Source organism: Rutilus rutilus (genome assembly GCF_951802725.1).
Source record: "Rutilus rutilus genome assembly, chromosome: 9".
Classification (NCBI taxonomy): Eukaryota; Metazoa; Chordata; class Actinopteri; order Cypriniformes; family Leuciscidae; genus Rutilus; species Rutilus rutilus.
This window is the reverse complement of record NC_140223.1, coordinates 2864269-2891786: the sequence shown is the minus strand read 5'-3', so window position 1 is coordinate 2891786 and position 27518 is coordinate 2864269. Positions and strand designations below refer to the sequence as shown.

General features: G+C 37.8%; 1 protein-coding gene across 2 annotated transcripts in view; it reads right to left on the bottom strand.

The window, feature by feature from the left end:
* Window positions 1–18779: 18779 nt before the first annotated feature.
* The window catches only part of LOC311297734 (NACHT, LRR and PYD domains-containing protein 3-like), a 55615-nt gene continuing 46876 nt past the window's right edge, over window positions 18780–27518 (bottom strand). For both annotated transcript variants that reach the window (XM_084420163.1, XM_084420164.1), the window contains exons 13-14: window positions 21943–22116; window positions 18780–21673 (exon numbers count right to left, since the gene is read on the bottom strand). In XM_084420163.1, the coding sequence (XP_084276289.1) occupies window positions 21667–21673; window positions 21943–22116 (181 nt within the window). In that variant the 3' untranslated portion in view covers window positions 18780–21666. The remainder of the gene's footprint in view (window positions 21674–21942; window positions 22117–27518) is intronic.

Sequence of the window (27518 nt, the reverse complement as noted above, 5' to 3'; positions counted from 1 at the left end):
GACTGTAGAAGTGCCATCCGGATGGCTCCAAAATAAACTGAGAAGCAAATTAACCTGCATACTTTCACAAATATGAGGGTGAAACCGGCCACCAGTCTATACATCATGCAACCTCGATAACAAAACAGAACAAATAACACACAGATATCACAGTTGTTAAACTACTGTTTCAACTTCATCCTCAACACAGGTATTCAGACCACGGTCCATCATCAGAAACTTCAGAGGAAGCTTTACACACTGCCAGATTTTAAGAGGAAACGGATCGACTCTTTGATATTCTGAACTTCAGGTGCAAATGTGGAAATAAACCTGGTAATTATATGCTTTTCTCTACAACCAGCAAACCACATTGTGATTTTTGTAGATGCCTGAAAGACACCAAATGGTGGAGGAGACCACTCTCCTCTTCCAGCATCATCCGCCTGGAATCCCTGAAGAACAGCATCAGCTGGGAAAAATCCTGGAGATTTGGGTAAATAAAGATCTATTTGGGGTCAAATTAAACAATGGCAGATACAGCTCAGAGCGAAAATAACAAATACAACATTTAAATGTGTCTGTCAAAAGTGGAGACTAAAAATGAGTTGATGTGCTTGAAGAAAAAAAACTCCCTTGTTTAAAAATATTTTACTGGATCTTAGCTAAACAATGAACACATCTGATAAATTCATTACCAAAGTGGTCACTCACTTCCATCACTTACTTCAATCTGTAAGGTCCAGCAAAGTACCACCATGCTAGAGTGAACCATTGCTCTCAGTGTCAGTGTGATGATGCACAAAAACCTGATGGCTGAGGGACTGAAGCTCCTCCAAATTAAACCAGGATTGCCTTGATGCATTTATATTTTAGTAAACGGGTACTAATAATGAAGAAAACAGACAATTAGCAAGACTTCTATATTAACCATTTTTTCTTGCTGTTACGTTTAGAACCTGTTGTCTGTTATAAGAGGCAAAGCAGGGCACCGGTTTCACCCTTCAGACAGAGAACTTTCAGATGGCGAAACATCATTGTTTTTAATTATAGACCCACAAACTGTGTGACAGACGACTGCTTACAGCTTCTTCAGTCTCCCCCTGTGGAGTGCATTGAACAGGTGATGCATAATCATATATCACTAGACTGACATGTAAAAAACTTAAACCAAATTTAAATGACTTACAATTTCTTCCATGCTTTACCTACATAACAATTCCTCTGTGTTCTTCCTCTTCTGCATTCCTCTTCTAACAAGAATGAGACTGGTCATGATGATGATGATGATACAAATGAATTGCTTGCAAATGAAGAAGTAAATTGAACAAAATACAAACGTCATAAGTCAAGTCAAGTCACCTTCATTTATAGCGCTTTTAACAATATAGATTGTTTAAAAGCAGCTTTACAGTAGCAGAGATTGTTCTGGCTTTACAGCAGCTCTAGAATAAAGTTATTGTCCAGCTAAAGTTAGTTTTGATTGATTCACTTACGTCGCAACGATCATTAGTTGTTAACTTAGGGGCCGCGAACACGACACCGTTCTAACAGAAAACCCTCAACGTGATCCGGCTGCTCATTTGCACAAAACAGTGCCTGGTGGCTCGAGAACACAAACCATAAAATATGAACTAGAACCTGTGAGAACGCTGATGGCGTGCACTATCAATATCACATGCAATATCTTTTTATTAATAAAACAAATGGAAGTGATTTGGAAAGTCAAGTGTAAGGTTACATTATATCATGTTGACAATGTTCTAATTCACACAAGAAAACATGATAATTCATGATAGAAACATGCTAACAACATCTTAAATCACGTGGTTTAACATGCTAGCAACATGCTATATCATGTTAGCAATGTGATAATTCGTGTAGAAACATGCTAGCAATATGTCAAATCATGTTACAAACATGTCAAAAGATAGCTTTGTTAATTTACACTAGAAACCTGAGGCGCTGCACACGTGGCGACTCGCAACAGGTGTTTGCAGTTGAGTGTAATTGTGTTCATGAGTGTTGGAGTAGTTCTCTTGGTTTGTTTGCAGCTCTTTTACTTTTTACTTTTTAATACAATTTAATATTGTTCCGTGATGTCTCTAAGGAAGATGGGGATATCATTGCTGGTTTTAATACTTTTTTTTTTTTCCACTCTGCTGCTGGAACATTTCGAGAGGCGGTATTAACATTAAGTGACATGGCATCTGACGCACAGAAGCCAATGGCACATGTCACTATGCGCATTGGCACATCCGGTGGCACATCCGGTCTTCATTGGCATGTGCCAGTGGATAGTGGCATGTGTCACTGACATTATTGGCATGTGCCACTGACATCGCGACACACGGACACTGACATGACACCTCACTGACACCGAGTCGCGGAACATGTCACGTGTTGCGACACCTCCAGTAGTGACTGACAGATTAATCGAACACCTATAGCAATAGCCTAATTTTGTGATATTTAAAATATCAATTAAACGAATTAAAGTGCATTAATATTTGAATAAACGTGTTATTTGTGTCACACGTCTGTATTTGATTGGTATGTGTCACTGAATGTTTTGTAATACGAGTGCTACTTTATGTTGTTTATCTCGCAAAGTCACAAACTGCCCATTCTAGGAAAGACACGAAATAAATCTATCATGGCCCATGGGTCACTACGAATAACGCATTAACAGTCGCGTCCGTTACTGTAAACCTTTATTTTTGCGTGATGCTGCACAGACGCACGCCAGTGTCAGTATAAGTGAGTGTAACACTGGCCAGCGCAAGATTCTCATCTGTGGCTTAAATATTTCAAGTCCTTCCAAAAAGTGTAAAAAAAATTAATTATTAAAAATCATATGTTTGTTAGGCTATGTATCAAACTAAGTGCAAAAAAAGTGCTCAGTGCAACAAACGTTCGGTCGCGCAGGACCTTCCTCAGTAGCCTACCTTTAATATTTAAAAAATAATTTTATGGAATTATTAAATAAATAAAATACATTTTTGTTCTACAAATTAACGATGTGCATATGGTACACAATCTACATTATACTCCGGCAGACAGCTGCAAGTGTCACTACTGGAGGTGCCACAACATAAAGAGACATGTCAGTTTTATTGACACAGGCCAACTGGCATGTGCCAGTGGATATTGGCATGTGTCACTAAAACGTGAGATGTGCCAATGGATTGCGTCATATGCCACTTGCATAACAATTTGCTTTATGCTTTCAAAAAATATGATTTATAACATCGCTTGTGTAGCCTACAACATACATAATTCGATACAATTATTTTGAAATATTAAAGCCACAGATGAGAATCTTGCGCTGGCCAGTGTTACACTCACTTATAACCTACTGACACCTACTGGCGTGCGTCTGTGCAGCATCACGCAAAAATAAAGGTTTACAGTAACGGACGCGACTGTTAATACGTTATTCGTAGTGACCCATGATAGATTTATTTCGTGTCTTTCCTAGAATGGGCAGTTTGTGACTTTCCGAGATAAACAACATAAAGTAGCACTCGTAGCCTATTACAAAACATTCAGTGACACATACCAATCAAATACAGACGTGACACAAATAACACGTTTATTCAAATATTAATGCACTTTAATTCGTTTAATTGATATTTTAAATATCACAAAATTAGGCTATTGCTATAGGTGTTCGATTAATCTGTCAGTCACTACTGGAGGTGTCGCAACACGGTGATATGTTCCGCGACTCGGTGTCAGTGAGGTGTCATGTCAGTGTCAGTGTGTCGCGATGTCAGTGGCACATGCCAATAAGGTCAGTGACACATGCCACTATCCACTGGCACATGCCAATGAAGACCGGATGTGCCACCGGATGTGCCAATGCGCATAGTGACATGTGCCATTGGCTTCTGTGCGTCAGATGCCATGTCACTTAATGTTAAAACTGCTACTGAACATTTCCAAACCGGATTCAATACACCCGAGATCTTCTCCTTGAACTAAACACAGGCAGCTTGATGTCGAGGCAACTTGCAAATTCCCCCCTGTTTAAGGACATTATGGCTTACAATAATTGCCAGCTTTTTAGTCCTGGAGAAGATGGCAGGACCAGAAGAAAAACACGTAAAAGAGGCAAAAAAGCCGGCGTGCGACAGCGCGTGAGAATCCTAACAAGGAAGAGACGTCTGCCTCTACCTTCAATAGTCCTGGCAAATGTTCAATCACTGAAAAACAAGGTGGATGAACTGCAAGCACGAGTATCTCACACACGGGAGTTCAGAGATGCGTGTGTTTTAGCCTTCACTGAGACGTGGCTGACGGCCGCAGACATGGATCCTTCGATTGATATTGATGGATTTGGGGTACCAATACGTCTTGATCGTGACCCATGTACGACGGGGAAGCGGCAGGGAGGTGGAGTATGCTTTTATATTAACCCAAGATGGTGTAATAATGTGACTGTTCGGGAGAAAATGTGCCTACCGGACATTGAGCTATTGACAATTTCGGTGAGACCATATTATTTGCCAAGGGAATTTCCTCAAGTGTTTTTGTCGGTTGTGTATATTCACCCTAAGGCTAACTTTAAAAACGCAAATGAGGTATTGTTCTCTGTGTTGCAAAGACTTCAGTCCATTTCACCTGATGCCCCATGTCTTGTAATGGGTGATTTTAACCGCAGCAAAACATTTAGCCATTTTCATCAGTATATCACTTGTCACACTCGAGGAAATATGACACTTGACTTATGTTATGGATCCATACGAGGAGCGTACAGATCCGTTGCTGAGTCCCCTCTGGGCTCCTCTGACCACAGCGTGGTGCACCTGTTTCCAACATATAAGACTGTGCTGCGAAGGAGAGGCACAGAATCACGGACAGTCCAGGTATGGAATGAGGATGGTATATTGGCTCTACAAGGATGTTTTGAGTGCACGGACTGGTCTGTTTTTCATGCACCATCTGACAATATTAAGGAGTTGACTGATGTGGTGGTTAGTTATATCTCATTCTGTGTTGATAATGTGATTGATACCAAGGTTATTACCAGGTATTCAAATAATAAGCCTTGGTTTAATAATGAACTGAAAAATCTTCTTAAGAAGAAAAGTGCTGTTTTTAAAAGTGGTGATAAAGTTGCTTATTCTGTTATTAGGAAGGAAGTAAGAGCTGCTATTGCAAAGGCAAAACATAATTATAAAGAAAAAATAGAACAAAAATATTTAAATGCTGATCAAAGGGCGGTGTGGGACGGAATGAAACTAATGACAGGCATGCAGGGAAGCAGAACTACGATATCCTTAAATGGGTATACATCTAATGCGTGTTTAGCGAATGAACTTAACAAATGTTATCTAAGATTTGATGTGGATGACGATAATGTGAAGTATGACTTTGGGCAAAGCAATAGGCATACTGTATTTAGTATCGATGCTCCTACGGTGGCTAGGTTTTTTAAAAGGACAAAAGTAAATAAAAGCCCTGGACCAGATGATGGTAAGGTGTTGAGAGCATGTAGTTCACAGCTAAGTGGCATAGTCACAGAGATTTTTAACATGTCAGTTAGATCTCAAATTGTACCACAAATCTGGAAACATGCCATAGTTGTTCCTGTGGCGAAATGTAGGAGTACGAAGGTTTAAAATGATTTTAGACCGGTAGCCCTCACCTCACTAGTGATGAAAACATTTGAAAAAATTGTGAGAATAGAGATATTGAAGTATGTAGAAGATAATTTAGATCCTCTCCAGTTTGCGTACAGAGCAGGGAGGGGGGTTGAGGATGCCATAACCACTCTTGTACATTTAGTAGCCCAACATCTTGAGACTCCAAAAACGAGGGCACGGCTAGCTTTTATTGATTTCTCATCTGCATTCAACACAATCAAGCCACATGTATTAGCCAAAAAATTAGTTCGATTATTTAACCTTGATCTTAATCTAGTCTATTAGATATTAATCTAATCTCTATCAAATAGAACCCAGTGTGTGAGAGTCAACAGTCTGCTTTCTTCCAAATTATGTTCTTCTATTGGCTCGCCTCAAGGGTGTGTTCTTTCCCCTCTTCTTTTTATTTTGTATACTAATGATTGTAGGAGCACATTTGACAATAGGTGTATGTTAAAGTTCGCGGATGATACTGTGATTGTGAGTCTTCTTGTAAATGAGGAGACATCTCATGGCCCAGTGGTGGAGGACTTTGTCTTCTGGTGTGCAAAATGTAACCTAAATCTAAATATATCAAAGACCAAAGACATGATCATAGATTTTGGAAAATCTGCTATTTCAGTCTCTCCTACTGTCATAAATGGAAGAGATATTGAGTTTGTGGATGAATATCGTTATCTGGGTACAGTTATTGATAATAAATTAAATTTTAATGCTAACACAGACGCCATTTGTAAAAAGGTTCAACAGCGTATGTTTTTCTTAAGAAAAATGAACTCTTTTAAAGTAAGCTCAGTATTAATGACACTGTTTTATCTGAGTTTTATTGAATCCGTAATTTATTATTGTGACATTGTATGGTTTGATTGTATTAGCCTGTCCAACAGAAACAGAATAACCAAACTGATAAAAACTGCTTCGAAAGTGATTGGAGTTCAGCAGATACTGCCCCAGGACATTTTTAAAGGACGTGTTGTCAAAAAAGCCTTTGCGATAATCAATTGCCCAACACATCCATTACACAAAGAGTTTGTTATTCTTCCATCAGGACGTAGATATAGAGTAATGGGAGGGAGAACAAGGAGGTTTAAGAACTCATTCATACCAACTGCTATTCTAATGTTAAATAATCTGTAAATCATGAGTGTTTATTATGTGAGTGTTTGTTATGTGAGTGTTTTTTGTGATGTGCAGCACCTGTGCAAAACCAATTTCCTAAGGGATAAATAAACTCGAACTGAACTGAACTGTTCGCAGTCATCCAAGAAACCTGTTACCAGTGTGCTAAAAGCGTGTTTGCAGTGTGTTAAAACACCCTAGCACCCTATCTATCTGTCTATTTTCTGTTAGACTTTATTGCTTTCAAATCCTTAACTTTAAGCTTTAAACTTCAAACTAATTGAAAATGAAAACCTTCAAATTTCAATCTCTTAAAACTTCTTAAAACTTTCTGGTCATCAAAGTTTGCCTTGACAAACTTATATCTGTTTATAATTTGATGAAGTGATGAATATTCACCAAAATTATTTTACTGTCGTAAATATGCATGTTTTCCAGCTTGCACTTTTTGTCATGGTGTTTGGAAGACGTTAAGAAATTAAAATATAATCAGTTAAAAGTTTTGAAAATCCATGTGTTTGATAGAGGTTTGCAATTATCAGTCATTAATGTGAGATTTCTAAATGCAGCACACTTAAAATAAACACATCTGATACTTTAACCCAACAGCTGTATCTTGCTTGATGAAAATGTAATTTAAATCTAGAGAAAACATGGCAAAATTAATTCTGATGTCTAATTAGGTTGTTACTATATGAGATTGCTATTTGTGTAGGGTCAGCGTATACAGATGGATACATTAGACACGTTAACTGTATTCATAAAAAATGATTATTAACTATTTTACACGTTTAAAACAATCGTGCTAAAAGTACATTTGAACAAACCCACAGTATTTGCAAGTAATGGCTAAATATTTTTGTGCAACACATTTAATTTCACTGGCAAAGACTTGGTCACCAGACTTGATAAAAAAGCATTACTGAAGTACAAACAAAGTGCAATATAACTGTATGTGTACAATAAATCATATATATTTGCTTACCTGTATATTAAAACATGCAAGAGCAGAGTCTCTGTCAACAGATAAAGTCCAAGTTGAAAATGCCAGGCTGATATTGATCCTTGTTTTATTTCTCTGTTTGTCCCTTCAGTTGATCTATGTTTACGTTTTTTTTGGATTTTCTGTACTTGCCAATCAATAATCGCGAACCATGATGACTGAACGATGTTAGCAGCTTACGTATAGCGGCCCATTGAAACGGCTGCTAATGAGGTATCTATGTATTATAGCCTATCTATTGTGTCTACAAGTGGAAACCAAGGGTGTGGATAATATGCCATTGATATGTGACAATGACAAGGGATAAGCCATTAATTAAAACTAGAATTTCTCTGGATTTACAAAGCCTTGGTAACTTTTGAGATAATGTAAACTGCATGAAATATATCACACTGTGCAAGTGGTTTTTGGAATTATTTTATTACAAAAATCTTACAAGCTATATGTCTGTAAACGGCAAACAGAAGGATGTTTTCTATAGAGATTTAAAGTGTTTAGATGGATTGTCCTGGGTCTTACTTATTTTTCGTTGTTTATTTTTAGTTAGACCACCATTGTGTTTTAAACCCCAAAAACGGTCAAAAGGGGGTAGTGAAAGGAGTGAATTTACCATCCCTCTTAGTTTATTATAAAATGAATAGGAAATTATAGTTTTCTAAAACCACTGTGTATATATCCTGGTATATGATTACAGGCAGAATTACAGTCTGTAATTGGTATCTGAGAGGTGACAGTGGTCTGGCCTAGGGGTGTATGGTGCTTTGGTAAACACGTGAAAGCAGAAAACATGTTGTCGTGTGTTTAGATTTTGGAAGAATCACCCACCTCTAACATGTCAGGAATGCAGTAACAGGGTTCCTCATTTAGTACGGCCTCCAGAGAAAATGTATATGTTATTTTTGTAATTATTAAGTTTCTGATAAAAACAAATTAGCAAAGAAAAAATATCTGTACAAGATATGAAAAGACAACAATGTGTATTATCGATTGTTTATACTGAAGGGACTATCCCAGAAAGAAAAAAACAGCCTAAGAATTTCTTCTTTCACAAATTTAAGAGTGATCATTTATATGAAAATCAGAGATGAAGAGTATAAATGTGATGAAATAACTTAAATTTGCTGTATTATTACATAGATATCAATTGATGATATAATGGTTACTGATTATGTCACACACTCTTGCCAGTGGTAGTGATAGGGCTCCTGGTATTGTTGTCATGGTTGTCTACCATGTCTATTCCAATGTGTATTGCCAAAATCCTAGTGAAAAGAATGTTGAAATCTAGTGTGGAGTTTCAAATGGTTCAGTTTTCAGAATATGACGAATTTCCAGATTTATATCAAAGTCCCCCGTGGACGCCTGAGGACATGACAAAGAAATTGACAATTATGACAGTAGTCTTTCTGAAGACTATGATATGTATATAAGGGTTGCAAGCAGCAGTCATCCGTGTTACAAGATGGCATACAGGGACAGTGTTTGAAATTAGGGAATTTATCTTACTTTTTATTATTTGTATTTTTAAAGCTTGCTTTGTCTTGAAAAAACAGCAAAATGCATTTCTTCTGCCTAAAGGGTGAATATATGTGTAACGACTGAGGCAAATCAGACACAAGTATTTGTTATAGTTAACAAATAATATTTAAAACTCACTCTGGGATCTGTGGTCCCATCCCCCCAAAAAGGGCAAGAAGGTCTTAGTTACCATGACCACAATAAGATAAGTTGGTTTTATTGGTGTTAAAAAATGTGATCACATGCTCGAGATAGAGACAATGGGGAAGACAGAAACAGACTAGCTGCATTAATCTGATCTATAAATGAACATGCATTCCAGAAAATTGTGTGAATGATTTCCTGTCTTGTGTAGTGTTTTTAATTCTATTATTCCCTTGATACTGTGTATTTTATGATAGAACCAACGGTCAATGTAACCTCACCTATACCATGTTTGGTCTCTATAAATTGGTACTTTGAAGATCGAAATGATTGTGTACATGATTTGCCGATTGCTGCGCAACATATTAGTTGTTTTAACAACATATTAGTATTACAAGAATCTTTCTTAGTTTCGTCATCAGAAACCAATCCAGCTGCACATGCAAATGAGCACGCTTAGAACAAAGATTCACAAATCAACCACAGAGGAATCTCCCGCTTGGAAATTCCACCCTTCTCATTGGTCAAGCAAACCCGGAGAGGAGGGGCCTTTCTCAGGCTTTATTAGAGACAAATTCACAGTGACCCTTCTCTCTCTTCTTCTGGCTCTCTACTGCTGCTTCTTCGGGTTGATGTCTGTGGGGACCCCCCACCGCCAGGGCCGCATTAAGAGCTCACTGGGCCCCGGGGCTATGAGTTACTGCAGGGCCCCCCCACCACTTTAGGTCACCAACTACAGAGAGAGAGAGCTAAATGTTATATATACAAGTCATTTTATCTATCTATGATATACTTCACAGTCAAGTTATATTACTTTTAATAAGATTTTTATCATATCAAAAATTAATGCCACTAAAATTTCATAATTCTTGTGACCAATTTCAATATCACAAAAAAGAATAGTAGCTTAAGAAAATAATCTCAAGCTTACTGATGACAAGAGTCACAAATAACAATAGAATAAAGGCACATAAGAAATCGACCTACTTGAAAAACTTAAAGCACTGAATAATATTATATTGTATAAAGTAATCAAATATACATCGTTTTCACTATAAATTCAACATTCATTCTTATTTATTTAACAAAAGTGATTCAGTCAAGGGCAGTAAATTACTTTCTTTCTGATGTTTGATTAACATTATTGACACAAATGGCGACAGCAGCTTTATTAGCAGCTTCTGTCACTTTAAGACCTCAGGGTCGGAACTCAAGTGCGCTGTGCAAAACCGTCTCAAGTTCACCATGGTCTCAAAACGAGCATTTACAAAATTAATTCTCTCCCGCTGCTTACTGTGCCTGAGCAGTTTAAAATAATTTGTATCTAAACCACAATGCTTAAAAACGCGTTTAAATTATAAACTTACATCATGATGGCGCAGCAAAATTGACATATTTCTACCGTATATATTATCGCCAGTCCTTTAGGCGAATATAGAGTTTGATCAAACACAAAAAGCAATATCATACATCCATCAAGTTAATAATCAAACTTACCGAAAATTGGCTATATGGGGAGGCTGCAGACCTGGAGCCGGTAGATATACGCCCCAAGCAGTTTTACGCCCCTGCTGTTCCTGATGCGTCCAGTAGGGGGATATACTGCGAAATAACACCATTAAATCGACGCTCAAAACTTACACATTAATAACCGTCCCGTTCATAGACTTTGCCCAATTTTGTTGTTTTTGTTAATTTAAATATAAACGTTACAGTGTAGATCTGCACTATGGATTAAAATATCTGTAGATATTCAGTTGGGCTTCACTCTCTTCACTCAGCCTACAGAAGACTATTTGTTTTTGTGAATTAAAAAATTAATAATACACATAGTTGGATCAGATGACAAGTAATGATATGTGACCTACTGTAAAATAGTTATATATGACCTACTGTAGAATAGTTCATTGAATATTTAATATAGAATATTCACTGTATGTTTTTATATACAGGAGACTGAGTGAAATATGTTGTTGTGAATTTATATAAAGTTACATTTATATATTAACCATATTTAGCCCATTAGACAAACAGCAACGTGTAATCATATGGATCCTCGATTAAATTTCTGCTGTACTATTCACTATTGGTCATCATACAGCTACAAAAGTCCTACATAGCATTTTATGAAGACAAACACAATTTATCCCTTTTCTAAAATTCCAAGGGCCATTTAGAAGAAAGAGACAATATTGTTGTTCACAAAAACATTATTTATCAATAAAACGTATTTATATGAATTATGATGACTCCTGTAGATGACTCCCCTATGGCTTGCCACTCTTCTTTAACTGTTTTTCTATCCTCTGTCAAAGTGCTTCTGCTCACTGATATAAAAAAAAAATAACATTAAAAAATGTAAAAAGGACATCCATGTATAAACTTGTACATGTATAAAATTCCTAAATCCTTAATTTTATATCACAGTTGCTTTGGGACATTTCTCAGATCACTACTGAAACTCTCTACTTTTGAACAAATTGCCAATGCTTTGGTAAATTCATGCAATTGATTATGAATTGCCTTGCTGCTTCCTAATTTATCAATTCATTATTTCCTTCATTAGTGAAATTCTAAATACACCTCCGCAATTCATAAATTCAGGACACATTTACAAAAAAATATATAATAGAAATGTATTGAAACCATGGTTGACAGTTTATGACAACTAGTCAACCATTTTGCATTTAATGACTTATGCAAGGAACTAATGCCTATGTTTTGAGGAGTATGACAATTCAACAGAGAAATAGTATAATAGGCCTATATTGTGATCAGCATGAAATAAAGAGTTGATAATGTAGGAAACAGCAGACAGTTGTACATTATCAATTGCATGAATGTTCCGAAGCATTTGCAATTTGTATAAAAGAATGAGAAATTGCTTTTATGATGTGCACAAGTGACAAAATGATGTGATTTCAGTTGTGATCTGAGAAATGCACCAAAGCAACTGAGATAAACTATAAGACTTATTGGAGACCCTGCAGAATCACTGTAGACCCCATAAAAGAGTCACAGACCACATAAAAGAAAGTGTTACGAGAACACAAACTGCCTTTTTAATTTGAGTTTCATATCTGTGGGTATTTCATAAAAAAAAAATAATAATAATAATTAAACATAAAAAAAATGTAAAAAGGACATCCATGGTGAATTTGATCTTGTCACAGTGTGTGTGGGTGTGCTGCCCAGAATTAATGTCAGGTGAGTGTGGATTGCATCAATTTGCTCCTGATCTTCAAAGTACAACGGTACAGGCACTTGTTGGTGGAACACTTTTGGAAAAAGTGTCAAGACACTTTGATTTCTTTTGGCCACTGATGATGGCCTGTGCAGAGAAAATTGAAAATGACATTAAAAACATGTCCATGTCTCTGTAAGTCATTTATTTACTAGACAAGTTATTGGTTTGGAATGCAGTTAAAAAAAAGAGATTGGTGTTTATAGTTTATACAAGTTTAGAGAGATAGAGAGATTTTCATTTCCTTAAGTAGCTCAAGCAAACACACACCTTTATGGGAACTTAGTAAAGACAGAGTATGATTAATCCTACATTAAGTGCACACAGCCTATTTTAGACCAGATCAGTAAGCTATTCTTAAGAAAAATTTATATTTAGATATAAATTAGATAGTTAGATCATCTCATTTATAAGAAACAACTCAAACCAGAAAGGAGTAAACAGAGTCTTACCAGAAGAGGCCATCTCACGCAAGATAAAGACAGGCAACAAAAGAAAATTCAAAAGAAAATTCATTTTGAAAGTGAGTAGAGAAGACTAGGGGCAGCTAAACTTACACGTGGTTAGCTAAGTTTAAGCCAGTCCAGAACTTTTTGTCTCTCGAAATAAATTATAGACCCATCCACTGATATATAGAAATGAATTGATATCTACCTAGCTCTATCAAGCTAATCGTTTATAAATAATAAATGTTGCATCATTGCTAAACAACAATAACTTTAGCAGATTATTTAATATACCTCAATTCGTGTCGCCGTACAGCCTCCCCCTACTGGACGCATCAGGAACAGCAGGGGCGTAAAACTGCCTGGGGCGTATATCTACCAGCTCCAGGTCTGCAGCCTCCCCCTACTCAAAATTGGTGGGGTGCTTGGGGATTTTACTGAGTAGCTCATGTTTCCTCTGCTGTTTAGCTTTTAAAAAATTCCTTTTTTGAGCCCCACTCGCACATGTTTTTTTTAACCCTCTGGGGACCAAGCTGTTTTTGGGGTCGTTGAGATGTTCTGACATGCTCTGACATTTGTGCTTTTTTCAGTTATTTATAAACATGTTAATGGCAAAGGTGTAAATTCACTCTATATAGCACAAACAGGGCTACCATAATATGCGAGCAACGTGTATGTAGATGTTTGTATTTTTAAGAGAATAATGTTTATGCGTGGTTATTGGAAAAAATTAAAATGAAAGTTGCTGATTTAAGAACACAAAACACATATTAAATATGTGTCCACAAGACTTTTGACGAATGGATGTTGTCCCTTTGAGTTCTAGCTTCAAAATTATGTGAAAATCATCCTGCCTAATTTTTCACATAAAACACTACATTGATTTAAACATTGTACAACAGTTTTTTTGTCAGAAGAGGTTTATGCGTGGGAGTGGTAATGGGTCATCAATATTAATGAGATTCAGACCAGGGGTGTGACAGACGCTCCCCCAAGTGCTAATGGGCCATCAAGTGAGGCAGCCTTAACAAAGAATGAGGAGAGTCAAATGTTTTGTTTTTCAATCTGTTTTATTGTAATTTTGTAAAAACAAAAGTAAAGGCAGTTGGTAAATATGTACTTACTCTTTCTGATTTCTGACTGTGTTGCTAAGCGCACTCCGAGTTGCAGGCGGAGGTAGTGATGAAGCTACATTCCTTTTAAAAAAGTTGAAGAATATTATTACATAAATATAACTATAGTAGCATTAGTCTATAATGAATAACTGATGTAAATAATTTTAGACGCGTGCAATAATGCGTGTCAATGGGCCATTACCGGAGAGGCACACCGCAAACATTAGCCTAACACATTTGTGCACTTCATTAACTGGGTATATTTACACATTTCAGCACATTTACACATATTTACAACTGATATTTGCGAGCATGCATCGTTAATGATAATGAGGCAGCATTTATATAGTCAAAATATAATCTAAACACCTACTAGGCCTACTTTCTAAAATAATTTCTAAATTCTATCTTTCATACATAATGATCTAAACATATCATTTACTGCTAGGCTACACATACAAATACAAATTTTCTTAACCAAGGGGTGTAGCATATGTACACAAAAAAACAAAACAAAACATTTTTGACGTTGAAATGGTACGAGATATTAAATTCATGGTATAGATGCACTTTCATTAGATCGTGTTGAATATAGGTAGATATCAAATGTCAATACTCTGGATGGCAAGTCCACCCAGTATAATATGTAAGCTCATGTTTTGAATAGCTTGTCAACTAATGCAAGTAAGAATAAATACTTACTCATCCGAAATTCTATCCACGGCTGGATCAATTTGCTCTTCAAAATACAAACGGTCGTCATCAGAGTAGTCGCGCTCCTCTTCTGATGAAAATCTGGACTCTTCGTCGCTAGTATCCAGGACGAGCTGAATGGCTTCCGCACCGGTGTACCGTGTCATCTTCCCAACGCGCAGGTGACTGAATGATGAAACTTGAAGCGTTTAATGCATTTGCTTGGGGGCGTTTACCTGTTTTGCATAGATGGCTTAACACATTATCTTGTGAATAGCGCGCTCCGTGAGTAGGCGTGAACGAATTAAAGTCAATGAGCTCGTAATGAGCTCGACTGTAATCGCTCTCTTTTTATACAGATTACAGAAGCTGATAATATTTGTTTTTTATATAAATTACTTCATTTAAAAGCTGCGATCTCAAGCTTTATGCCCGTGGGTCTGTTTGCCTGTTTGACTGAATTTTCGCGGAGTTATAGATCATTTTCGAACGCGTTTCAAATGGGAGTTTACTGACAGAGAGAAGGCAGAAATCGCATCATGTTAAAGTTTCTTTATTTGTCAAAAAGCAAAACACTTTATTTTTATTGTGAGTATACAGAAAAAAAATAGAAACTGAACAGGATCGATTGATGTATAACACGAAAATTAAAGATCAAAATTAACAGAGCATTTTGTGTTTATTTTTCATTGCTAAAAAAAAAAACGAGCAAAACGCGCAGGCGCGTTTTTGGTCCCCAGAGGGTTAAAGATGACATTTTTAGCTATGCTATAGAAAACGAAGATAATGCGTGACAATTTTAAGAATAGTCTAGAATGAAGTGAAGAGTGGAGGCGATTGATTGGTTGATGCGTATATTCTAATAAGGCGCAGGCAGCCATCATCTTATAGGCCTACGTGCAGCAGCAGGTCGGTCGTTCACAAGTTAAATATAGAATAAATGCATTTGATTGGTATATCAAATTAAAATGTGACGCTTCAATTCACCATGCCCTGCTACCCACGGGGGTTTGATTGACAGGCGACCTGACCAATCATAACGCCGATTACGCAATTTTGTCCGACAACAAAGCAGTCAGTAGATTAACGTCGGTGGACTTGAACTTGAAAAACGGTATTGTTTAAATTACTTAAATGACAATATTTGAAAGTTGAGACTTTGTTTCATATCAACAGTAAGCTGCTCTGAGCGCTCTCTTGTATGTCGGCGTGTAGTCACTCAGTGTAACGTTAGTCTTTGCCCCGCGATGTATTTTTCACTGCGTGAGTGAGAACATGATGTGGGTGACTCGTGAGAGCGGCCTGGCTTGTCACACAGTAAACGAGGCGGGTCTTTGCGAACGGTCACTATAATATTAATGATAATGATTCCATGATAATGCATGGAATATACGGCAAAGCGCCACTAAATAACAGGGCTAATTTGTGGGGGGCGTGGTAAGGCTTTTTCAATCAGATGGCTAGTAGTAGTCAATCTGCTCCACAGCCAATCACGGGCCCCCTCCTTGCTCAGGCCCTGGGGCTTTAGCCCCGCCTAGCCCTATTGTTAATGTGGCCGTGCCCACCGCCTGCTATGCTTTCACTCTCCCAAAGGAGTCAGACTGTATTTTCTTCAATCCAACTCAGAAGAAAACTGCAACCTTACCATCACTGAATGGGCAACGATCAACTCTTGGCCTTCTCAGTACGTTCAGGATGCCGTGCCGTCCAGCGTGGCCTCAGCAGGCCCCAGGGCAGCAGGCTTCGACTCACAACAGCCATGTGCTCACTCAGGAGAGAGAGGACTCTCTCAACCACAACAGAATCAAGGACAACCTCAGGAGTTCAATGTCTTTATTCAATGCAGAAGAAGTCCATCGCAACTCCCATCATTTGCCCTGCGTGCTCTCTCTCCGACCCAGGGCCGGCAGGACACAATCTGTACTCCAGCCATGAGAACAGCGTCAAACTAACCATGCAAGTTCATCATATCTTCTCCATCCAGAAGAGAAGAAAACGATTGCAACTTGTACAGTGACATTTGACACTCACAGACCCATCAACAAACTCAATTTTCAACCACTTCAAGAATTGTGTCCACTGCACAGACCATGCAAGTATCAATTTAATGAGGTGCTCTGAAAATGATAATCTGATGGTTCTTTTCAAAGTTAAATAGATCTTTTCCATAGTTCCATTTCCTGCTTCCAGTTCCATTCTATCGCTCACCATTTTACCTATGCATGAATGTATGTATGTATGTTTGTTTAGTTTAGTTATGTTTGTGATTTAATTAATAAAACTTGTGCACAAGATGTATTTGGTTCTGATTCTCTGCTTGCAACAAAGTCCATTTTACGATCTTGATCTTGTTACATGCTCTAAGCACCGTACATGCTAAGAAATAATTATTTTTCGGTGGCCATGAAAGATACGCTTTTCTTAGAATAAATGAATAATCAAAAGAGTTTGTTGGACGAACTGATTAATTGATTGTAATATTAATTTAGCTACATCAAGCTAATCCAATTAACTGTCCCAAATATTAACAATTAATCATTAAAAAGTTATGAGTTATTAATATTTCCCCTTTGAGCTAACTCATTACATATTATTTTTTGTTTGTTTCCTTCAATCAAACCCTGCAGCTGCTGACCTTCGACCTTTGCTGATGGACGCAGACTCGACACACGCACACACAACAGCTATTTACACTGAATATCTGTATGACTGTGGAAGACTGGTTTGTGTGTGTGTGTCTCACCTGTGCTCAGGCCCGACCAGCGGTTCTGCAGTGGGTCTGTGTTTGAGTCCATTGGACAGCAAGGGGGAGGAGTTTACAGGCCACACCCATGAGGGACGGGGTGGTAGAGGTGTGGTCAGAGTGGACGGAGCCTATTTGTGGCTCGGTGAACCCAAAGCTCCTAACACAGAATTGATCTGACCATTACATGAACACAAGCTCTAGTGTCTTAAAGTGCCCCTATCATGATTCATGCTATTTTAAAAGGGTCATATGATGCTATTTTCAAAGATCATTATTTGGTGAATTTGGTGTAATAGAATGTTACCATGCTTTAATGTTCAAAAAACACATTATTTTTCACATACTGTACATATACAGTGATGTTTCATTTTTTATTTTAAATGAAGTGTTTTAGCTTGGTTTGGATCTGCTTTCTCTTTTATGCCTGATACAGACTGTGTGATTCTGTAAGATCAGTACAAATCACACTGTACGACATGGATCTAATAAACTTAGGTACGACATGTATGTAGACTTTACGATGATCACACCTATTCAATCCTTAGCACAGAAGAATAAACATCATCAGCATGCGCTAGTGGTAAACATATAGAGCAAGATCAGTCACACTTTGGCAATTGTGGTTTTTATCTGCTCTGAAAAGAGAAGAGGAAGTGAAAGAGGAGAATATGGACGCAGTCATGACTGGGGAAAAGAGGTGAACTTCACATGCCAATCTTGCAAATGGAGCTTGAGGAAAGTAGTTTTAAGTTTTAGCGCCATGTCGCGTTGATCAATACACCATTTCATGTTGCATTTTTATTGGCTAGTCACTCAGTAGATGTAGGTCGTAGCAGCAACACACTGTGAGTTGATCATGATCATGATCATCTATCTTTGGTCAAAAGACTGTGACATCAGCCGTCTGTGAACCGCTCTCACTGTACAACGTTTAGGAGCCACGACCACAGAAATCACCACGATCGTTTCACGATGCTCATCTTTTGTCTGGAACCGCCCAAAATCATACAGTGTGTATCGGCATTAGATAGAATAAAATGTTTTGTAGGAGACTTTGAGCTTTGTAAGTTTGCAGATCTTATACATGCACAAACAGCTCCATAACACACTAAAGAAAAACATGAAAATGCATATGACCCCTTTAATACATTAATGCAAATGTAATACAACTATTATTAAAAACATGATGTATACACTCAAGCTTACATTGTTTGTTTTCCAAAAGTGAGCTTGATTTTTTTTTTTTTTTTATAATTATAAAAAATGAATCTTTCATTAGTCTTTGTCTCCCTCTGCTGGTACAACACAAACACAAACACATTCAAGTCAAGTCACCTTCATTTATACAGCGCTTTTAACAATATGGACTGTTTCAAAGCAGCTTTACAGTGATAATAGGAGATTACAGTAACACAGATTATTTTGGCTTTACAGCAGGTCTAGAATAAAGTTATTGTCCAGCTAAAGTTAGTTTTGATTGATTCACTTCCGTTGCAAAGATCATTAGTTCTTAACTTAGGGGCCGCTAACACGACACCGTTCTTCTAACAGAAAACCCTTGACGCGCTCCGGCCGCTCATTCGCACAGCAACAGTGCCTGGTGGCTCGAGAACGCAAACCTTGAAACAGGCTCCAGGGTGAACCTGTGAAAACGCTGATGGCGTGCACATGCGTATTACGTGTCTAGTCTATATGTATGCACGTTTGAAAATATATGTGCACAGGAGTGTAGTCTTTCTTTACAAATTGACCTCAACAAATGACTTGTCTGGCCATAAAAATGTATAATAGCAAATTATTTATCGCTTCCGCGTAGCCATGTGAACCGGAACTATTTTGACAATGTTTTATCTGTACAGGCGTAAAGGGAAGGAGGCCTTCACAGGGGAGAGACTCGTGGACACTTCAGCACTGCGCTGTCGTCGCGTCCAGGCGAAGGTCCTGGGAAAGCTGCGGGAAAGCTCGGGAAAATCAGAGAGACTAATATTAGCGTAGACGCCATTCTTCTTATGATGTAACGAGTACATCAGGATTTATGGGAAGTGTTCCCTGTTCCGGCTGGCCTGATCTATGCAGCCTAACATTGGATTATAGAAGTCTATAATGTATTTATGTGAATACTAGGTCAAAGAGATGTGTCTTTAATCTATCTTTGAACTGACAGAGTGTGTCTGCTTCCCGGACAATGTTAGAAAGACTGTTCAAATGTTTTGGTGCTAAATAGGAGAAGGATCTACCGCCAGCAGTCGATTTTGATATTCTAGGTATTATCAACTGGCCATAATTTTGAGATTGCAATAGACGTGAAGGACTATAATGCGTTAAGAGCTCACTCAAGTACTGTGGAGCTAAACCATTTAGTGCTTTGTAAGTAATCAGCAATATTTTAAAAGTTATACGATGTTTAATAGGCAGCCAATGCAGTGTTGACAGAACCGGGCTAATATGGTCATACTTCCTGGTTCTGGTAAGAACTCGAGCTGCTGCATTTTGGACCAGCTGTAGTTTGTTTATTAAGCCTGCAGGGCAACCACCCATAAGAGCACTACAATAATCTAGCCTTGAGGTCATGAACGCATGAACTAATTGTTCTGCATTTTTCATTGAGAGCATATGGCGTAATTTAGGTATATTTTTAAGATAGAAAAATGCGGTTTTACAGACACGTGACTTTCAAATTATAGATTTGTATCAAAGAGCACACCCAGGTTCCTAACCGACGACGAAGACTTAACAGAGCAGCCATCAAGTGTTAGCAGTGTTGGGAAAGTTCACTTTCTACATGAACTATTTCAAAGTTCAGTTCACAAATTTTTAAATGAACTAGTTCAGTTCATACTTCAAAATTTTTAACTAAGTTCACAGTTCCAAAAATGAACTAGTTCATAGCTCTTTTTTTCCATATGTTGCTACGAGCTATTATTTTTCAAAATTATTGCCACAGCCCATAGAACCACAGACAGCAATTATTTTATCAGTTTTAACATGAGGAAAAACGTGCTGCTTGAATGGTCTTTTTTAATGAGGAATTATTACAAGAAAAACAGGACAGTAGTGCAAATGTTTTTCAATTTTAATAATTTTCCATTTCAGTAGGCTACATACTAAAAAGGAATACTGGAATCCTAGAAAAATATACCAGGCAGGTTCAACAAGTGCAGATTTTCTTTTCCTTTCAAAGTTTGCACAGAAATGTAAGATTTTCCCATCCTCACTGACCTTGTCATAAAACTCGTTTAAATGATCATACGACGCCTCCTCGCTGCTTTTTGTTTTGATTACGCATGCGGTGGTGCGACACTGGTGGCTGGTGTTGCCAGATTGGGTGTTTTTGCCGCTACATATTAAGGCCTGTTTACGGTGTGTTTTAGCCGGGTTTTCGCCTGGAAGGCATTATAGAAATCTGGCACCCTATTGAACGAAGTTAAAGTGAGAGAGCGTGCCGTTCACAGACACCAGAATGAACGAGTTCACAGTAACGTTCATCAGGCAGTATTACGGTACGTTCAGTTCACGTTCGCCCAAAATATGAACGAGTTCATGCACAACAGTGAGTGTTAGACAGTATTCTAGATTATTACGTGAGGAAGTTATTTGTCCAATAATTTGAATCTCTGTTTTTTCAGAATTAAGTAGTACGAAAATATTAGTCATCCCTTATTTTTTATATCAGCTATGCATGCCGTTAATTTTGTAAACATTAGAGACATTCAGGCTCTATATTTACTCAAAACAAAACTCCAACCTTTTTGAACTTATATACTGTTCATTTATACAAATAAAATGGTTAATATATGAATGAGAAACTGTAATCTGCTACTCTAAAATAAAAGGTGTTTCACTGCCACCTCATCAGGTCTGTCAGATGATCGTTGAAATCTAAATGAAGTCTTAATTTATAACAGTGAAGTCACTGTATCTTCAGTCTCTGTTGACTCTGTTGACTGTGAGTCTCTGTAGTGGATCCTTATTCACCATCAGATGATCATCAGAAGATCAGACTGTCATCTAATACCTAAAATAAAACACACAAACAGTCACATATGCAGTATGAGACATTACATCTGTCACAACTTTTCATAAGAAAACTAACTAGATAATCTATATTAATTCATTCTCAAACATAGCTTTTTTAAAGCTTTTTAATATAGCTTTTGTCTGATGCTCAGAGTCACTTTACAAAATCAAAAGCACATGAAAGGTCACTTTCACACAACGGACAGCTGATACAGAACCAGCAGAAATGATCATTACACTACAAAAATCGTTAAAAACTATTCTTACCATAGTGTCTCCAGTTTATAATGTGGATCATCCTTCAGATCCTTCAGCAGCTTCACTCCTGAGTCTCCTAGTTTATTCTCAGACAGACTCAATTCTCTCAGGTGTGAGGGGTTTGATCTCAGAGCTGAAGCCAGAGCAGCACAACCTTCATCTGTGACACCACACTTCATCAACCTGTAGAGAACAATGACACACATTAAGCCTATATCAAAAGATAAACATGACACTTAAAAATAAAATAACAACATAATGCTGTCAATATGAAATATATCACAAAACTCAGTTCACATTGTTAAAATACATCAGTTAGGATTAGGGGATAGAATGTACAGTATAAAAAACATTATTTCTATGGAAAGACCCCATAAAACATGGAAACCCAATGTGTGTGTGAGTGAGTGAGTGTGTGTGTGTGTGTGTGTGTGTGTGTGTGTGTGTGTGTGTGTGTGTGTGTGTGTGTGTTTAATGTATTTGTAAACATTTTAAGGAACATTTGTGTGTGTGTTTGGGCTGGGAGAAAAAAAATCAATTCACCTAACTATCGCAATTTTTTTGTTTACGATTTTAAAATAGATTTATAGATTTTGCTTATTCCAGAATCGATACTGATACTAACTAAATTGCATTATTTTTGTCCTTGCTTATAGACGAGGTTGACAGAAGTTAGCCACTTTTGTAGGGCTGTAGTCAACCAAAGAAATGCTTAGTCGACCAAAGTCCTGTCCTGCACAACGATTAGTCGACAAAAAAAAAAGACCCGATGTTTTGCATTTTGATTAAACATTTATTAAACAATTGTCAGAGCATTTATAAAACAACAACGAAAAAAGTTTTTTTTGTTTTGTTTTTTTATTGACACCTAGGATCCCCCGCGAAACAGTTCTCATTCGCGCTTGAATAAGGCCGGCAACACACTGGCTGCTGGCGTGAGAGTCTCAGCTGCGTTGGGTGTCTGTTTTTATTTCGGCTCCCATGTTAATAGGTTGGAGTTTGCTACTGCCTGCGTGAGACATGGCTCGAGCCACGCGGAAAACGCATGCATGCTATAGAACCGACGCCTGAGTGTTCCAGCAACGGGAGTGTTCTCTGGCTAGAGCGCAGAACAGCGGAGTTTGTATGAACCGAAGTGCATGCCTGAGCTTGTATTGCTGCTGTTGCTTTGACATTGTGGAAAATAGAATAATAGAAACAAAATGTATTCGACTTTTTACCCGTTATTATCAATCTAAATTAATCTCGTTTTTAATTTAGGCGAACTTAATTTTGTTCTTCTTTATTTAAATTTCGTTTTTTCTTTATTTAAATTTCGTTTTTCTTTATTTAAATTTCATTTTTTCTGTATTTAAATTTCGTTTTTTTCTTTATTTAAATTTCGGTTTTCTTTATTTAAATTTCGGTTTTCTTTATTTAAATCTACCCTTTACTGTGTCAGTAATTTGTTAGTCAGAAAAATATTAGACTACCTTAAAAGTATTGCTTAAGTTAACAGACTGTGTGCGTTTTATATCACTAGTGCAGTGTCCGTTCTCGGAGAATATAGCCTAAAAAGCCCTGCTCACGTGAGGTGCGCCGCTTCCCGCTCGCGCTGTTCTGTAGTTTACTATTAATTCTGAACGTGTAGCGTCTTGCGCGTCTGTCTATACTGCACCAAATGTGACACTGCACTCCCTTGTGAAGTCGATTGGATGAACGGTTCTCGAAATAATCAAAATGCAAACGGACGGACAGACACATAGAGATTACTACCTATATTCCTTACTGAGCGCGAAGCAGCAGTGCAGCCAACCACAGGTGCGGTTCCCGAGTGTTCTACGTGGTGCGCTAAACTGTGGCGCCGTTACAAAATAGCCTAAATTAAAGCATTTAAAGTTGAGCATAAAACATAGGCTAATTATATTTAGAATACAGTAATATATAACTGCTTATAAATGAATAAATATCAAGGAGTAAATCAATGAAAATGTCTTTATTGGTGAAAAAAAATAAAAATAATTATGCGACTGGTCGACCAATGAGATTGTCGGTCGACCAAGACGGCATCGACCGATTAGTCGACTAAACGACTAAAGTTGACAGCCCTACACTTTTTTTCCAACAGGGATGAAATGTGTCGTTATCAATGAGTGTTGTAGGGATGTCACGATCCGATCCACGTCATCGGTATCGTGCCGATACTGACGCTAGATCGGAGATCGGAGGGGAAAAAAAATATGATCCAATACCTATCCAACACAAACCATGGGAAAATCTAGCTTAAACCATCGGCTAAATGCTTGAATATTAGTGTGGCGAGCAGGACGAGGTCGGGGGCCGTGAGAGAGCGGCACAAGGCTGGTGGCGTGATTACTGATGAGCGACTCCTGCGCGACGCACCGGTCTCGTATCTCTCACGGAGGAGCGGAAGCATAAAGGAGGAGCGACGACAGTGAAGAGCGAGAGAGGACAGCCCTGGAGTTATGTTGCTGTTTTTATGTTTTATTGTGTGACAGCAGTCGTCCGTGAGGCTGCGGTCTTTTGCTTTCGTTTTATTGTTGATTTATTTTTTGTCATTAAAGTCTTTAAATGTTCGTCGGTTCCCGCCTCCTTCTTCCTTCCCGGGTTTCAGCACCAGTGTAACGCAGTTCGTTGTTATGGGAAGAAGGAGGCGGGAACCGGCGAACATTTAAAGACTTTAATGACATAAAATAAGTGTGTGTGTGTGTGTGTGTGAGAGAGAGAGAGAGAGAGAGAGAGTGAGTGTGTGTGTGTGTGTGTGTGTGTGTGTGTGTGTGTGAGAGAGAGAGAGAGAGAGAGAGAGAGAGAGGGTGTGTGTGTGTGTGTGTGTGTGTGTGTTGAGAGAGAAAGAGAGAGAGAGAGAGAGTAACAAATCCCTCATACCTCTGTATGGAATTTGGTGTGTGTGTGTGTGTGTGAGAGAGAGAGAGAGAGAGAGAGAGAGAGAGTACCTGTATTATTATTTTTTGTAGTGTTTGAATAACTGTTGTTGCGGACAATATATTGTGGAAGTATTTGTTCTCCATTTGAGTGAGATGTTTTTATGTGGCTAATTGAGCAAAGTGCTTCCATATATTTTATTATTAGTAGTAGTATTAGTTAAAGAATGAAATAAAAATATCGGATTGATATCGGTATCGGCAAATAGCCAAAGCTGCGGCATCGGTATCAGAAGTGAAAAAGTGGTATCGGGACATCCCTACTTTCAAGTGGACGTGTGGAAGCGACGTGAGACTGAATGCACTGAAAGCCCTCGCGCTGCTCATATGCTGAGAGAGAGATAAGACAGTACAGCTGCACGATTCATCTCTAAAATACTGTGATCTCCATTCAAACACACACACACTCTTCTTCATATTCCTCTGTCTATTAAACCTCTGACAAAATCATATCGCAACATACAAATCTGTGTTGACGCTGCCGCTGACCCAGAGAGAGTCGTCATGAAACAGCTTCACAAAAGGTCTTTTAAACCTCATAATAGTTTCATTATTTCTGTGAGACAATAGTTCAAATTATCATAGAAGTACTGGGATAAAAGTTTAAAGTTCAAATATAAACACTGATGTCTACAGTAGCGATCAAAATGTCGACAAGTGACTGTTAAAAAATGTATTTGTTATTGAATTATTAATTCAAGAGAATGTAGTACTGTATGATGCTTCTGAAATAAAACTCAGAAAGATCTGATGAATTGTTTTTGTAAATATGACTCATCTTATACATCATGTACAGTCTGTATAAGTGTATGATTTAACTTTTCCCCATAGTCTAGGTGTATCGTCCCAGCCCTAGTGTGTGTGTGTGTGTGTGTGTGTGTGTGTGAGAGAGAGAGAGAGAGAGAGAGAGAGAGTGTGTGTGTGTGTGTGTTTGAGTGAGTGTGTGTGAGTGTGTATATGTGTGTGTTTGAGCTTAAAGGGGGGGTGAAACACTCAGTTTCAGTCAATCTCATGTTAATCTTGAGTACCTATAGAGTAGTATTGCATCATTCATACCTCCAAAAAGTCTTTAGTTTTATTATATTTATAAAAGAAAGATAGGCTGTACCGAGTCTTTCCGGAAAAAAACGAGCGGCTGGAGGCGTGTCGTGCGGGCGGAGCTAACGCGCCGATAGCTAACAACACACAGACATTTGAAGCAGTTTTACTCACCGCCTGCGGTTTCAACGCACGACCGTGAACCTTTATCGTTGGGACTGCTCCATCCTTAAGCATTAGACGATCTGCAAATCCGGCGTCGAACTGCGCCTTGTTTATAAAACAATCATCGTCGAAATGCAGGGAACAAACAAGAACACTTGCACAACTCCGTTGATGCTCTGGAAAAACAAACTCCATCCACTGGTCCCTTAACGCTGGGTTCTTTGGGAATCTGTGCAGGGTTGTCTTGCCCTGGCAACCAAAAACCCACTTCTTTGGTGACATTGACTTCCCTAAAGCCGAGCACAGTGCTTTGATGGGCGTACTGCTTTCGCTCTCTCGCTCTGGTCTACGGGTGCGCACGCGCCCTTCCGGGAGAAGTGCCCTTAGGACCCGTATAAGGAAATTCCGCCCCATCTGACGTAACATAGGCCCATACTAGAAAAAAACTTTCCGAAACTTGTGACAAACCGGAAGGAGTATTTTTGGCACAGAAATACTCCTTCAAACGTACAATTTAATTTTTGAAACTTTGTCCATGTTTAGCATAGGAATCCAACTCTTTAACAGTGTAAAAAACTCAGTATGCATGAAATAGCATTTCACCCCCCCTTTAATGTATTTGTAAACATTTTAAGGAACTTTTAATACTAATGTAATTAATGTCCAATAAAGCCTGTATTAAAGCACTTAATGACATTTTCTGATTTTCCGTGACCTAATCTAAAGTGAGAACTATTTATGGTTAATACGTTGTTAACAAAGCATTATCTAACTCTTTACATAAGAGCTAATTAAACAATAATACTTTGTTAATTTCAGTGATAATGAATGAAGAACTCACTATTTGTATATAGTCTCTTAATATATTAACTTCAGCTTATATACTATTATACACTATTCATTAACTATAAACTAATAGTTTGCAAATGATTTATAAGGTCTTTGTTACTGTATACTTGTGATCAAGTGTTACCATTATTACAAACTGGTGGCATTAAGTGTAATTGTTCCTTTTGTATGTGATGAAGTGATTCTTCTTTTTCAAAAATAACAAAATAAACAGAGTAAAGATGAATTTGACTGATAGCATTATTATTTTTTTTTTTTTTTTCAAGACTTCCATAGATATGGTGATATATTGTTATTGTGTGTTATTTTGGCCATGATAATCATGTAGTGATAAATCTGATATGGTGACAGTCCTGGTTCAGGTGAAACACACACCACTTCCCTCTTTTCAGCTGAACACACACATTTTGAGGAAATGCTCACGCTTTTACAAGGGTCTGTTTGCACAAGCATTACAAGACAACTTCATTTACACCAAACATTTGTGCTTTAAAAACCCTCTTCACTGTATCCTGCATCTGTTGTCTGGTTTGTAGTTCGTCCAGTTTATTTAACTGTTAGTTTTACTTTCTTTTAAGAGATAATAATATA